The sequence below is a fragment of the Notamacropus eugenii genome, chromosome 6, assembly GCF_028372415.1.
Source record: "Notamacropus eugenii isolate mMacEug1 chromosome 6, mMacEug1.pri_v2, whole genome shotgun sequence".
NCBI classification, from domain to species: domain Eukaryota; kingdom Metazoa; phylum Chordata; class Mammalia; order Diprotodontia; family Macropodidae; genus Notamacropus; species Notamacropus eugenii.
The window spans coordinates 368,564,676-368,577,612 of NC_092877.1; the positions used below are offsets into that span (position 1 = coordinate 368,564,676).

The 12,937-nt window shown below is 47.4% G+C and overlaps 1 protein-coding gene across 5 annotated transcripts in view; it reads right to left on the reverse strand.

The window, feature by feature from the left end:
* TIPARP (TCDD inducible poly(ADP-ribose) polymerase) overlaps nucleotides 1-8,885 on the reverse strand; it is a 48,477-nt gene extending 39,592 nt beyond the window's left edge. Inside the window, exons 1-2 of one of the 5 annotated variants that reach the window (XM_072618655.1) lie at nucleotides 8,766-8,885; nucleotides 2,925-3,889 (exon numbers count right to left, since the gene is read on the reverse strand). In XM_072618655.1, the coding sequence (XP_072474756.1) occupies nucleotides 2,925-3,838 (914 nt within the window). In that variant the 5' untranslated portion in view covers nucleotides 3,839-3,889; nucleotides 8,766-8,885. Of the gene's footprint in view, nucleotides 1-2,924; nucleotides 3,890-6,096; nucleotides 6,280-7,620; nucleotides 7,708-7,840; nucleotides 8,163-8,765 lie in introns of those variants that run through there. The other 4 variants (XM_072618652.1, XM_072618656.1, XM_072618654.1 and 1 more) reach the window with 4 other exon arrangements.
* Between the last annotated feature and the right edge of the window lie 4,052 nt (nucleotides 8,886-12,937).

A 12,937-nucleotide genomic window follows, 5' to 3' on the forward strand; every position in this document is an offset into this window, starting at 1 on the left:
CTTCCTGGTCAGTTTAAATAGACAGAAACTCAGTGTACTAAGATGCTGAAAGTATTCACCAGCCTGGAAATGATGGGGGTGGTCACTGCCCAATTTCCCAACTTGGAAATGGAAGGATTAAAGAGGCTGGGAGGGTTTTGTTTTGTTTTTTAATTAATCACCCTGGTCACACCAATTTAGAACTGCCAGCTTATGTGTACCCTGAAAGAACTTGGAAAATATAACTATTTGCTACAGAGGGCTTAAAAAAAATTGAAAAAAATAAGGAAGTCATTTTCTCCCACCTCACACTGCTTTCTTCTTCATAGGAAAAATGGTTGCTTTTTAAAATCATAAGATCCCCAGAAAAATCCTGATGATCCCAATAAAAGAAAGCAATGACACAAAATATTTGGAAGATGAATTTCTATTTACCTATAGTTCTGACACACCTGACTTTCATCTCAAGGTGGCTTTTCACATAAAGACCTCGTGCCCACATTTTTCCTACATTTTTCACTGAAAGACATAAAAATGCACACACATAATGATCGGTGCTGAGCTGAATTGCTGTGGGTGACCTTGTCATCCTTCAACCAGCCTTGGTACTACTACTCAACCTCTTCTCTGATTGGAGAGTAGGGCCATGAATTCTAGGCCCTAGGCTTAAGGAAGGATCCTCCGCTCAGATATCTTCTCATTTCTCACCTGGACACAGGTGAGACTTTGGGACTTCTCCCCCATACCCCCAGATGGGATACCTTCCTCCCCACCCCAACCTTGTTAGATTGTGGGGTCCTGGATGGCAAAGACTGTCTTTTTATATCCAGTGCTTAGCACAATGCCTGGCATGTAACAGGTGCTTAATAATGTTTATTGGGGTAGCTAGGTGGTGGAGTGGATAAAGTACCAAGCCTGGAATTCAGGAGACTATCTTCTGAGTTCAAACCTGGCCCGAGATATTTACTAGCTGTATGACCTGGGCAACTCACTTAGCCCTGTTTGCCTCAGTTTCCTTATCTGTAAAATGAACTAGAGAAGGAAATGGCAAACCATTCCAATATCTTTGCCCAGAAAATCCCAAATAGGGGCAGAAAAAGTTGGACGTGACAAAAAATGACTGGACAACAATATTGACTGCCTGACTCCTCCCAAGATAAGTATTTCCCTCCTTTCGGTAAAAGAGTGAGAACACTCAGTATAACATTGCCTACATTGCCAGATGGGATCACTGAATTAGATAGTTTCTTAACTATTTTTCTGTATTAAGAGGGTGGGGATCACTGGAAAGTTGTTAAAAGACCAGATTTCTCTGATACAATTAGGGTAATTAACCTGAAGTCCCTTAAATTGGTTAAAGATTTTTTTTGGCAACTGAATTTCAGTTTTCTTGGTCATCCTATGAACTCTGTTTTATGCGTTTAAAGACATGATTCTGAAAAGGGGTCTAGAGGCTTCACTAGCCTGTCTACTAGATCCAAGACACAAAAAAGATGAAGAACTCTGACATTCTAAGATCATTCATCAAACAAAGAGAGTTCATGCTGAAATGAAGAAAGCTGGACAAGTCACTTGGACCATGCTGGTGAACCCTCAGACATTAGGACAACAGTCACCCAGCTGGGAGTTGGGCCCATTCAGTTCCCAGGCTGCCACTGCCTCCTCTTTTGGCTCAGCCCCCACCATCCTACCAACTTATAACATCTGGAATTCTCAGCCTTCTTTCATTGCTATTCCAGAGATGGTGCTCTCCCCAATTCCGAACAAGTTTCAATTCTTGGTCATGAACACAATGCCATCAATAGCAATCACTTCTTACTCAGACCCAAAGAAAGCGAACTCTCAAGGCTACAACAGAATGTTTTTGGGTCAAGAACTTTGCACACACTTGCACATACTCTATGGTTTTTCTCTTTATTTCAAAGTTCAGAGGAATTAGGACATGGAAACAAGTTCCCTGTGAAATGCAGTTCCCTGAACACTGACACCACAAGAAGAGGACCATTTAACTAAGATTTTCTTGTACATGGAACCAGAGCTTTTCCCACAACAGACAAAGCAGTATACCTTTTGACCTCATTAAATATTAAATGACACTTCAGTCAAAATGTAACCTTCTAGGCCAGAGGTTTTTAACCTCTTATTTTCTTTTTAAAAATATCTTAATAGCCATATTTCAGTATAACTGGTTTCCTGTGTAATTCTATTTTACCTAAGAAACATTTTGCTGTGAAGTGGTCCATGCTTTACCCATCCACTGAAGAATTCCATGATACAATTAAGGCAAAAAACTCCAGTTCTTGATGAAGGTGCATCAAATAATTATCACAGTGGTTTAAGAAAAAAGCTTTAAAATAGCTAATAAAAGGAAAAATCAAAAAGAACTTGACTAAAACCTTTCTGGTGTCAGTAAGGCACTAAGAGTTTTGTCTGATATAAGGACAAACATCAAAAGGAGTTTGTCAGGTTGTCTGAATTATTAGTAATTAGTCACAGCTCAGAACATGTTGATTTGGGTGTGAAAATAATCCCAAAGTGTGCCCCACAAATCATGTTACTGCTCAAGGAAATCCCGATATAGAAAAGCCAAATGTCTACATAAATGAGAGAGTAAAATAAAAAGTTTCACCACAGGATTCTTTTAAGTAGCCATCTCTGCATTGAAAAGATCCCTTGGCTCATCAAATTCAATCCACACCCAATTCAGTAAGAATGCCTTGCAGAAAATGTGGGCTATTTGGATTTTCCAAATGCTAAAGCCCTGATGGCCTTAAGTAATGAGTATGAAGTGCAACCAAAGGGAGATATCAGAATTGTTTAGACAATTCTGTTCCTTTAAAAGGAAAGGTGGAAAATTTAGGAAGAACAGTCTGCTCTTCTGGAGCTGAAAGGACAGAGAGTAACCAGCCAGCAGTGGGCTGGAGGGCAAGCAGCCACTTACTTACCTGTACTTGAGTCTCACTCTGTCATTGTCTGGATTGCAGAATAGTCTTTCCAAATGCTCCTGAGAATCGTTGGTTACACTCTGCCATGTTTGACTGGCCGTCCTCTTGACTTGCCAGTGGTAGGGCAAGACCGTGTGATGTTTTAAGCAGTCACTGCCATAAATACAACTGCCCTGCAAGAAATCCATACAAATTTCAATCCCATTCTCCTGGTGCGTGTGATACTGTAACTGGTTCAGCAGTTCAAACACCAGATCGAGGGAAGCCTCCTCACTCTTACCCTGGAAGAGTCCAGTATTCAGCTTGTTGCTGGTGTTTAAGTTGTATTGGAGGGCATAACTGTCCTGTTGAAACAAACCAGGAATACAATCTATGGCCTTCTCTGTACAGTCAGGACTAACAGGGACATCACTGGTGGCTGTGTGCAAGAGGGGATCCTGGAAGGGCCCCACAGCAGGATCGGGCACAGTTCCAGTGGTAGTTTCTGATGGGAAGCCATGGTCTTGGGATGGGACCACTTGCTCGGTATCTTCTGAGGAAGGATTGGCTTCTGGTATTGGTCTCCCGACATCTGCCCCTCCAGACAGAAGAATGCTCATATCATTGCCCACCGGTGGGCATGATGAATTCATTCCCAATGCTTTTTTCACAGTTGGCGGGCACATGCTGCTACCACCATTTCCACTTGGGTTCATAGGCATGAAAACGCCATCAAGTGACCCCGATTCCAATAAGGTGTTTAATATTGGCCTCAAGGTTCTTAAGGTTCCCGAGCCGAGCCTCTTCTGAACTTGCTTTTTCTTAAAACAAGTCTTCACTGGGGCAATCTTCTCAGATAGTCTCATCTGGCAAGGAAACTCATCAGAAGGACAATGTGACTGCACGATACAGGCTGTCCCGGACTCGGCTTCCATCTTTTGTGAAGGACAGTCACCTTCTTCACTATTCAATGATCAGACCAGAACCTAGGCAGGAAGAAAAGTGCACCGATTAGAATCCTCTATCAATCATTGATCTTGGCATCAGGTTACACTGGCAATCAGCTGCCTTGACTAACAGGCTCATTTGGAAACTGGTGACACTTGGAGTCCTCCCTCAGACACTTAATAGTTATGTGACCCCCAGCAAATGCCTTCGCTTTCTCCCTTGGTAAAATGAGATCAACCCACCTCACCGGCTGATGCCATGGAGACTGAAGGAGATAACATCTGTAAAGCACTTTGCAAATCTTAAGACATAAAGACCAACTACTATTGCTATTGTTGTGGTTCTTTGCTGTGGTGGGTGGGTATGAGTATGTGATGCTGCATACGATGGTAGGCTTAGATGTTGTGTTGTGTGGTAGTGGAAACTTTCTTTTTCTCTTTCTTTTTCATTCTTTGTTATAAGGAATGGATCTCTGGAGGCAATGGGGAGAATATATTAGGGAAAAGAAGGTGATGTAAAAAGGATATCTCAATAAAAATGTGAAAAAACTGGGGGACCACTTAAATACCTACTAATTCATTCATTCAACAAAGAGTATACCAGGTCATTGTAAGCATTTATTACTATAGGTCCACTGGTAGGTGCTATGTTAGATGCTCAGTCAATCAGTTAATCAACTAACCAGAGTCTCCACTTGCAAGAAGAATAGATTCTATTGGGGGAAACAAGAAGTCAGGCAAATGAAAAATAGTGACAAAGCAAATACAAACATGGGGGGAAGATTAGGAAAGCCCCTAACTATCCCCCAATCCAGGAGATGGTATAAGTATTCCATAAGGCAGAGGCAGAGGTGAGGTAGGGGTTCATTCAGACCTGAGGGATGACAGTTTATGAAGAGACACAAGAGGGCACATGGAAGGTGGGGGTGTGGGTAACTGCAAATGGGACTCTCCAGGGAAAGAGAATTCACAAAATGCTTCTCTGGAGATAGATACAGCAAATCCCAATTCTTCTGGTTTCACAAAATCAATTGCACCTCAGCACCAAGGCTCCAAACAGATGAAGCTGTTCCAAGGCTGGACAATAAGAGCATGACCGAATTATTGCCTTCTCTCCACACCCCACAACTCCTAAATGTTACTCCTGATCTAAGAATATGACAAAAGGAGACCGGCAAGCAACAGTGGCATTAATCACTACTCATAGCTATGTCAGGGAGAAAAAATGGAGAGTCCTTGCATTTCAGAAAACCATTTGGAAGGAAGGAAATGCGATTACTATTTGTCAGGCAGTGAGTGATCCAAGTACACCGGAGGCTGAGGTCGCAGAAGGAGGGCTAGCTCTCTGAGAGGAATCTGACTTCTTAAGAAAACCAGGAACTTCACAAGAAGCATGAAGTAAAGACCACAGATGATCGTCCTCATCTAAAGCAACTCTCATTTTCAAAGTATCTAGGAAGCAGTCGGTGGGGTTGAGACGCAAAGACAAAACCAAAACAGCCTTCGACCCTAAGTCAAATTGCCTACAGTCGCCCCGGCTTCATCAGGGTATAGAGAGTAAGGTGCCTTATCATCGAGTTGGGGAGACCAGTGACCTATGAAAATGCGTCCACCTCCTTCTCTCCCCCAGCAGCATGAATCGTCAGATTTCACAGTACTTAAAAAAAAAAAAAAAAAAGGAAAGGAGGGTGGGCTACAAGGTATCAATATGAACTAGTGCACAATGGTTACAAAAGGCGGAAGAGCCTGGGAGGTCCCTGTGAGCTGAGGCCCCAGCCGAGGCTTCATGAAAAGGTGAAACCTGCCATCAGTCATCAATCAATTGGAAACTGGCCAACCTAGGCTTCATTCTTCAGGACTTAGTGATCTTTCCTCAGGGAATTACTTGTACAGCCGGTTAATACCTCTCCCTATGCCCCACCACACCCAGCCCAACCGCAGAGGGAGCCTGAAACTCGCCCTCTTCTCCCTAAGAAACACAGAGCAAGCACCAACCCCAGCCCCAAACAAATGATTCCGAGGCAGCCCTCTCTTCCCCTTTTCTCCGCCGTCTCTCTAAGCTCCCCAGCGCAAAGTGGAGGTTGGGCACGGGGCACTGGGCGCTCGCTCACCCAAGGCTTTCTCCAAACTCCAGCCGCAGAGAGCCAGACGGGGTGCGATTCAAGCAGGCTGGCTTCGACTACAGGCTTGGGGGGCAGGGAGGCAGCACTGCTTCTTACACCTGACTGTCCTGAGAGCGCACTCACCTCCTTTGCCTTTGTCTTGGGTAGCTGAACTCCCTCACACGTTTCCCAGGAGCAGAGAGGGGAGCAGCAGCAGCTACGAGCTCATTGTCAGGTGCAAACCCAGAAGCCTCCCGTCCCCTCTCACGAACCTGCATGCCCTGTCCTTGTGTCACTAGACATCTGACTCACAAGCACTTAGTTGCACGCAGCTCGTCTCCTCTCTCCCACAAGCGCTCACATCATCCCTGGAGGGATGGAGGAGGAGCTGTTTAAAGCCCCAGTCCTGCACTGCCTCCTGATGGCCTCTTCTGGGAAGGCAATGCCCAAGCCAGAGTCCTCCGGCAGCCCTCTGAATTCCAAAAACCCCCAGGGTGAGAAGCCTCCCCAGAGATGATAAATGGGCAAGGGACCCTGTCCAGAATGCTGCGAGTAGGGTCCAAGATGGAGCCGGTCCACGAAGTGTATGAATGGGAAACACAGACTGGCACCCAGGCAGGACTGGCTTTAAAAGGGCACTCTCGAGTCCCAGGCTTATCTCTCCCACCTCACCGAAATCTCCTCCTTGTCCATTTATGTCCGGCTAATTTCCATCCTGTGGGCACTCAAACCTTCTCTAACGCGGAAGTTAGACAAAACCTTTACGGAAAAACTGTTCCCCCTGCTCTCAAGGGCTTGGGAGAAGAAAGGGAGAGAACAGAGAGTGGGAGAAAGGGGAGGGAGGGGGAGAGGGAGAGGGAAAGGGAGGGAAGAAGGGAGAGAGGGAAGAGAGAGGGAGAGAGAGAGAGAGAGAGAGAGAGAGAGAGAGAGAGAGAGAGAGAGAGAGAGAGAGAGAGAGAGAGAGAGAGATCCTTCAGATAGATTGCTTGTACAGACAATCGGAAAACCTGCCTGGGTGACAGCCTGCCTGGGACGAACAAGGTCAGCGAGAATGACCATGAATACCACCTCTTTCTGGGGCACACCAATGCCCCCACTGAGAAGAGGTAAAACAATTTCCCGGTGTGGTTGGCCCCACAGCCGAAGCCTCTCAAACCCGGGGGACAGGAAGCCCAGTGCAGGGCACCCTGTCCCAGGGCCAAAACAACATCTCCTGCCCTGCCCTGCCTTGCTATGTTTTGCCCAGAGCAAACCCTGGTGCACTCGGACACACTGAGAGCACTGCCATCTGAGGGGACGACAGCCCGAGAGGACGCAGTCACATTTTTTTTTCCGCTGGCAGGGGCTACGAGTAACCCATAAGGATAGGGCTACACCGTCCTCACCTTAGGAAAAACACCAATACAAAAGTTGTCCCCCAGAACCCGAGGATTGGGGGAACAAGGGTGCAGGGAAGGGAGCGAGACGATAAAAGGAGTGGGGGCTGATGCTCTAGAATCTTGTCCAGCCCCCGGTCCCTTCACGAAAAACCCTTAACAATAGGACCCCAACAACATTGGGCACCTTGTCCGTCTACTGATCTCCTCTCCCTTCTCTCTCTCCAGAGCTCCTGCCAAGCCCAGGAGCAGCCACTCCCTATTCGATCCCCCAAACTTTTCCACCGCTTACCTCCACCACCACCCCCTACACGCCTGGAATCGGGGCGAGCTCTCAGCTAGCTCTTCCTTTTTCTCCCCTTTCTGGGGGGTGGGATGGAAGGTCCAGAGCAGGCAGAAGATGCTGACTATGAACGGCTGTGGCAATGGAGGTGGGTGATAACGAAGGTGCGGAGGGTGATCGGTGCCCACCTAACACTCCTCTCCCCAGGCCCCAGCCAGATTCTTTTTACCTGCACCAGCAGCTGCGGGGCGCCGAGGGCCAGGGGCAGCCGGCACCGCGAGGGACGTGACAGGCTCTGCTGCGGCTCCCCAGAGGTCAGGCGAGCCCGAAAGAATATCCTCCCGATTCCCCCACCCCCGGGGCTGGCCGGAGCTGGCGCGGACTGGCCGGGGCAGGCCACTGCGAGAACGTGGAGCCGCGCCAGCAGCACCTAGGGCGCGCAGGCTCCCAGTTCTCGGCTCCCCCGAGACACCATGCCCAGGGTGGAGTGCGCTGGAGCCCACCGCTCTGGCGTGGAAGCAGACTGCTCGCGGCGCTCGCCCAGCCTCACTGGCTAAGCTGTTTTAAAGTGTTTCCTGTAAACCACTCTCCCGGCCCCCTCACGACGAGGGGAGGAGCGAGAGGAGGAGGCAGGCAGGCTGGCGAGCAGCCCGGAGGGGGAGTGGCACTGAACCGGGAGCCTCGCCGCCCAAAGGATCCTGGCAAGCCCTGCCCCGTTCTCACACCTCCGTCTGAAGGTTCCTCCCTCAGAGTGAGTGTGTGTGTGTGTGTGTGTGTGTGTGTGTGTGTGAGTGAGTGCATGTGTGTGCGTGTGCGTGTGCGTGCATGCGCCGAGGAGAAAGCCATGTCCTTGGGGGCTTGCAGGGCCAGCTGCTTGCAGTCCGCTGCAAGTACGTGCGTCGGCAAGCCCCTGCCGGGGAGGGCGCGCGGGACAGCCGAGGACGGAGGGAGGGAGGCCGGGCGCTCCGACGCTCGGTGGTTTTTTCTTTCTTCTTTTTAGGTCACGTTGAGCCGAGTTGTAGCAAACTCGGCCCGTCCCCCTGCCGCCTCTTGCCATCCCACCCCCCTCCCCAGGCTCCTCTCCCGTAATTAGCGCCCCAGTCCCAGCGAGTCCGCCCCAGCGCCGGGAAGGGAGCCCGTGCTCCTCCCCTTACCCGAGCCGCTCCTGACATTTCCGCCGCGCAAATCCCCGAGCTCTCGGTGACCCAGGCGCTCCCTCCCGCTCCACCAGGCGGAGCTGAGCTTCCTTTGCAGCCGCGAAAGGAGGCATCGTCACCTCTGCCCTGCAGCTGCGGGCAGGGCAGGCTAGACCGGAGTGCGGCGGGTGTGGGGGGAATGAGGCTTGGGGGTTGAGCAAGGAAGCCTGAAGGGAGTCACGTTGTATGAGACACGCAGTCAGCCTCCCAGAAAGGAAAGCTTCCCCTTTGTGTCTGAATGGCGAAGGTCAGATAACCCCCTCCAGCTCCGGCCCCAGCCTTAAGGCAAGCCGTGGGGGCTGTCCTTCAGGACCCTTCGGGGCTCCGCTCCCACTGGACATTCAAGGAAATCGAGGCCCAAGGACATGCAGCGCTTTAGTGTGTATACCTAACAGTCAGTCAGTACACAAAGCCTGGTAGATGCCAGATAATACTTTTAAGTATTGAACCAGTCAATAAGTTTATTAAGCACCTGCTAGGTGGCAGGCACTGTGCCAAAGCACTGGAGATACAAAAGGACAAAGTGTTCTCGATAACATGCAAATGAGAGATATATATGTATGTAGTATACATGTAATATATGTAACATGGTGCATATGTGTATAGTATATATGTGATGGACGTGTTTTAATTTAATGAATTCTTTTATACAATGCATATATGTACAGAACATGTGTGTACGTGTTACATATATTTTATACATGATATGAGTGTATATTATATAGAAAATGTGTCATATATGTGATATATGCACACCTATACATATACACATATCTATCAGACTATATACAGCATAAATAGACAAAGAGGCAAGGCCCTGGTGTTTAGAGGGGTTAGGGAAGACTTTCTGTAGAACATGGACTTTTAATTGGGACTTAAAGGAAGCCAGAGAGGTAGGTAGTTGGACAGGAGGAAGAAGATCATTCCAGGCATGGGGGACAGCCAGAGAAAAAGTGTGGAGTCAAGAGATGGTATGCCTTGTTCATAGAACAGACATGAGGTCATTGTCCCTGGAAAGGTAGGAGAGCCCTGGTTAGGAAGGGCTTTGAACGGCAAACAGAGCATTTCATATTAGCTCCTTATTGAGTAGAGAGGTGACAGGATCAGACCTGAGTTTTAGGAAAATCCTTTTAGTGACTGAATGAAGAATGGTTTGGGGTGGGGAGAGACTTCAGGCAAGCAGACCCACCAACAGCTATTATAACAGTCTAGAGGTGAGGCGATGACGGTCTGAACTGCATTGGGGACGGTGTCAGAGGAGAGAAGGGGGTGTGTTTGAGAGATGGTACAGAGAGAAATTGGCAATAGCTTGGATATTGGGAGGTATGTGTGTGAGAGTGAAGAGTTCAGGCTCACTCTTAGGGTGGGAGCCTAAAGAATTGGGAGAATAGTGTTGCCCTCTATACTGATAAGGAAGTTAGGAGGGGGAGAAACTTTAGGGGGAAAGGTAATGGGTTCTGTTTTGGACATGTTAAGTTGTCTACTACACATATAGTTGGAGATGTGTGCCAGGCAGTTGGAAATGGGAGACTGGAGTCAGCAGAGAGGTCAGGTCAGGAGAGGTAGATTTGAGAAAGTAACAGCCCCAGACCTAGAATAGTTGACATTTTTAGTGGAAACTACAGGTGCATCATACAATGCATGAGCCTTTTTAAAGGTCCTACTATGTGCCAGTCACTAAGATCTGGGTATTTAAGGAAAAAGCAAAAACAGTGTCTGTCTTCAAAGACAGTACATTGGAATTGGGGGGAGGGGAGGGTGGATAAGTAAGTCAATAAACGTTTATCAAGTTCCTGTTATGTACCAGACACTATGCTAAGGGCTGAGGATACAAAGAAGTAAGATTCTCTTGTGAGAGGATGGGGGTGGGTGGGGCATGAGAAGTTTGAGGAGATATGGAAAAGGTTTGGAGGAGCCACTGTGGAGAGTAAGATAGTGAGACAATTGTTGTTCAGTTGTGTCCAACTCTTCATGACCCATTTTGGGAACTCCTTGGCAAAGATGCTGGAGTGGTTTGCTATTTCCTTCTCTAACTCATTTTGCAGATGAGGAAACTGAGGCAAACTGGGTTAAGTGACTTGCCCAGGGTTACCCGGCAGGTCCAAGGTCAGGTTTGCACTCAGGAAGATGTCTTCCTGTCTGCAGGCCCGGTACTCTATGCACTATGGCATCACTTAGCTGCCTTAGTGAATAAATTAGGGAATGCCTTGTAATAATGAGGTTGAGTAAAAAATGTGTAGCGGTCCCAGTCAGCTCAGGAGTAAAGGCAATGGATGGTGGGAATGAGCCAAGGCTGAGTCTTTGCAGGGTAAGTACAGAGTAGATGAAACATAGCCTAGAAGGGAAGGTACCAGCCCCTGGGGGGACTAGGAAGGGCTTCTCCTAGCAAGTGGCTCAGTCTTGAAGAAACCTGAAATGGAGCATTGTGTAATGAGGAGGGTTGAATTGGATCACAGGGTGAGTAAAGAAGAATGTCATTTAAGGAAAATGGACAGATTAAATTGGGAACAGCTTGTGAAGGGTTTTAAATACCAAACAGAAGTTTCATAACTGGTCCTGGCAGAACTAGGGAGCCATTGCAGTTTATTGAGGAGAGAGACATAGTGAGATCTGGACTTTAGTACAATTACTTTGGGAGGTGTTTAGAGAACAAATTGGAGTGAGGTGTGAGGCTAGGAGACAGACTGGGGGACTTTTGAATAGTCCAGATGAGAAGAGATGAGAGTTTGAACTAGGATGTTGAAGAGAAGGGGAGAAAGATGCAAAGATTTTGCTGAATAGGACAATTCAGAGTTTGAATATTGGATTGGACCCCAGCTACTTTCCAGGCCAACTGACACATAAAAGAATCTTTCACTATGATATTTCTGACAAGTGGCCATCGACCCTCTCCTCCAAGACCTGCAGGAAGTGCCTCCTGAAGGAGCGCATTCCACTTCTGGACAGCTCTGATTATTCAGATGTCCTTTTGTACATCAGGTCTGAAACTCAACACTGCAGCTCCCACTCTGAAATCGTTCCTCGTCCTACACTTTGGGGCCAAACAGCATTAAGTCCAAGGGATTCAAAACAAATATTGTTCTCTACTTATGAGTGAACTCTGCCAAGGGAAAGTATCAACATGCTATACTGCTTTCTGATCTCACCATTATTCACAATGGTTAAACTCCCAAAATTCCTACAGGGGAAATGGATCCTTTCTATTTGGTGATACCAAGAAGGAAATAGTGACTAAGGTGATGCAGAAATCATGATGACAAGTGTGAGATGTGAAAGCAGAGGCTCCTTTGAGAGCTCAGTGCAAACTGGGGGCAGAACTTCATTATCCAAATGGTAGCCGTGCATGTAGACAGATTGATGGATTTGAACTCCACCTTTTGGATAATCAATCTAGACCTGGAAAGGACCTGCCCCCTCATGTGATGAATGAAGAAACCAAGGTCTAAGGAGGTTAGGGGAATTGCCCAGGGCCACAGACAGGATTGAAAACCAAGCCCTTGGCCCTATCAGTCAACTCTCTTCTTGCTACACTCTGATATAAATATATCAGCCTCTTAGCTCGGAGAGTTGAGATGTCAACTCTGTCCATTACCACTAGCTCTGTGACTTGGAGCAAATCAATTCACTTCCCTGGGATTCAGTTTCTTCATTTATCAAGAGTTGCAGTGGTTGATATTCAGAGGTGTCTTTTAGTTCTAGATCTCAGATCCTCCCCTTCTTCTTGAAAAGTCTAACCAAAAACGTTTTACATATGGTCACATGGAAGGAGTGGTTATCATTTTAACCAAGAAGCACATCTATGAATATTTTATGCTATATCCCCAAAGGAAGAGAGAAAAGTCCAATCATGGTTGCCTAGGTAACGCCATTATTTTTGTTTTCTGAAGACATGGAGCGCATCATTGACATTTTCAGTCTAGGTGCAATTATTAATGGGTCAGCCCCTGGCCCTGGTCCAACTGCTGAAATGTTCCTGCCTTCAGAGGCAGGGCTTGGGGAGCAAACCATGCACACTTTGCAAGCTGAGAGCAGGGCAAGAACTGGACTGGATTTTGAAAATCAGTCCCTAGGCATGTTTTCAAATGGGGTGGATGGCAAAATACTTCCCAATATGTTCCCAGGGACCTTGT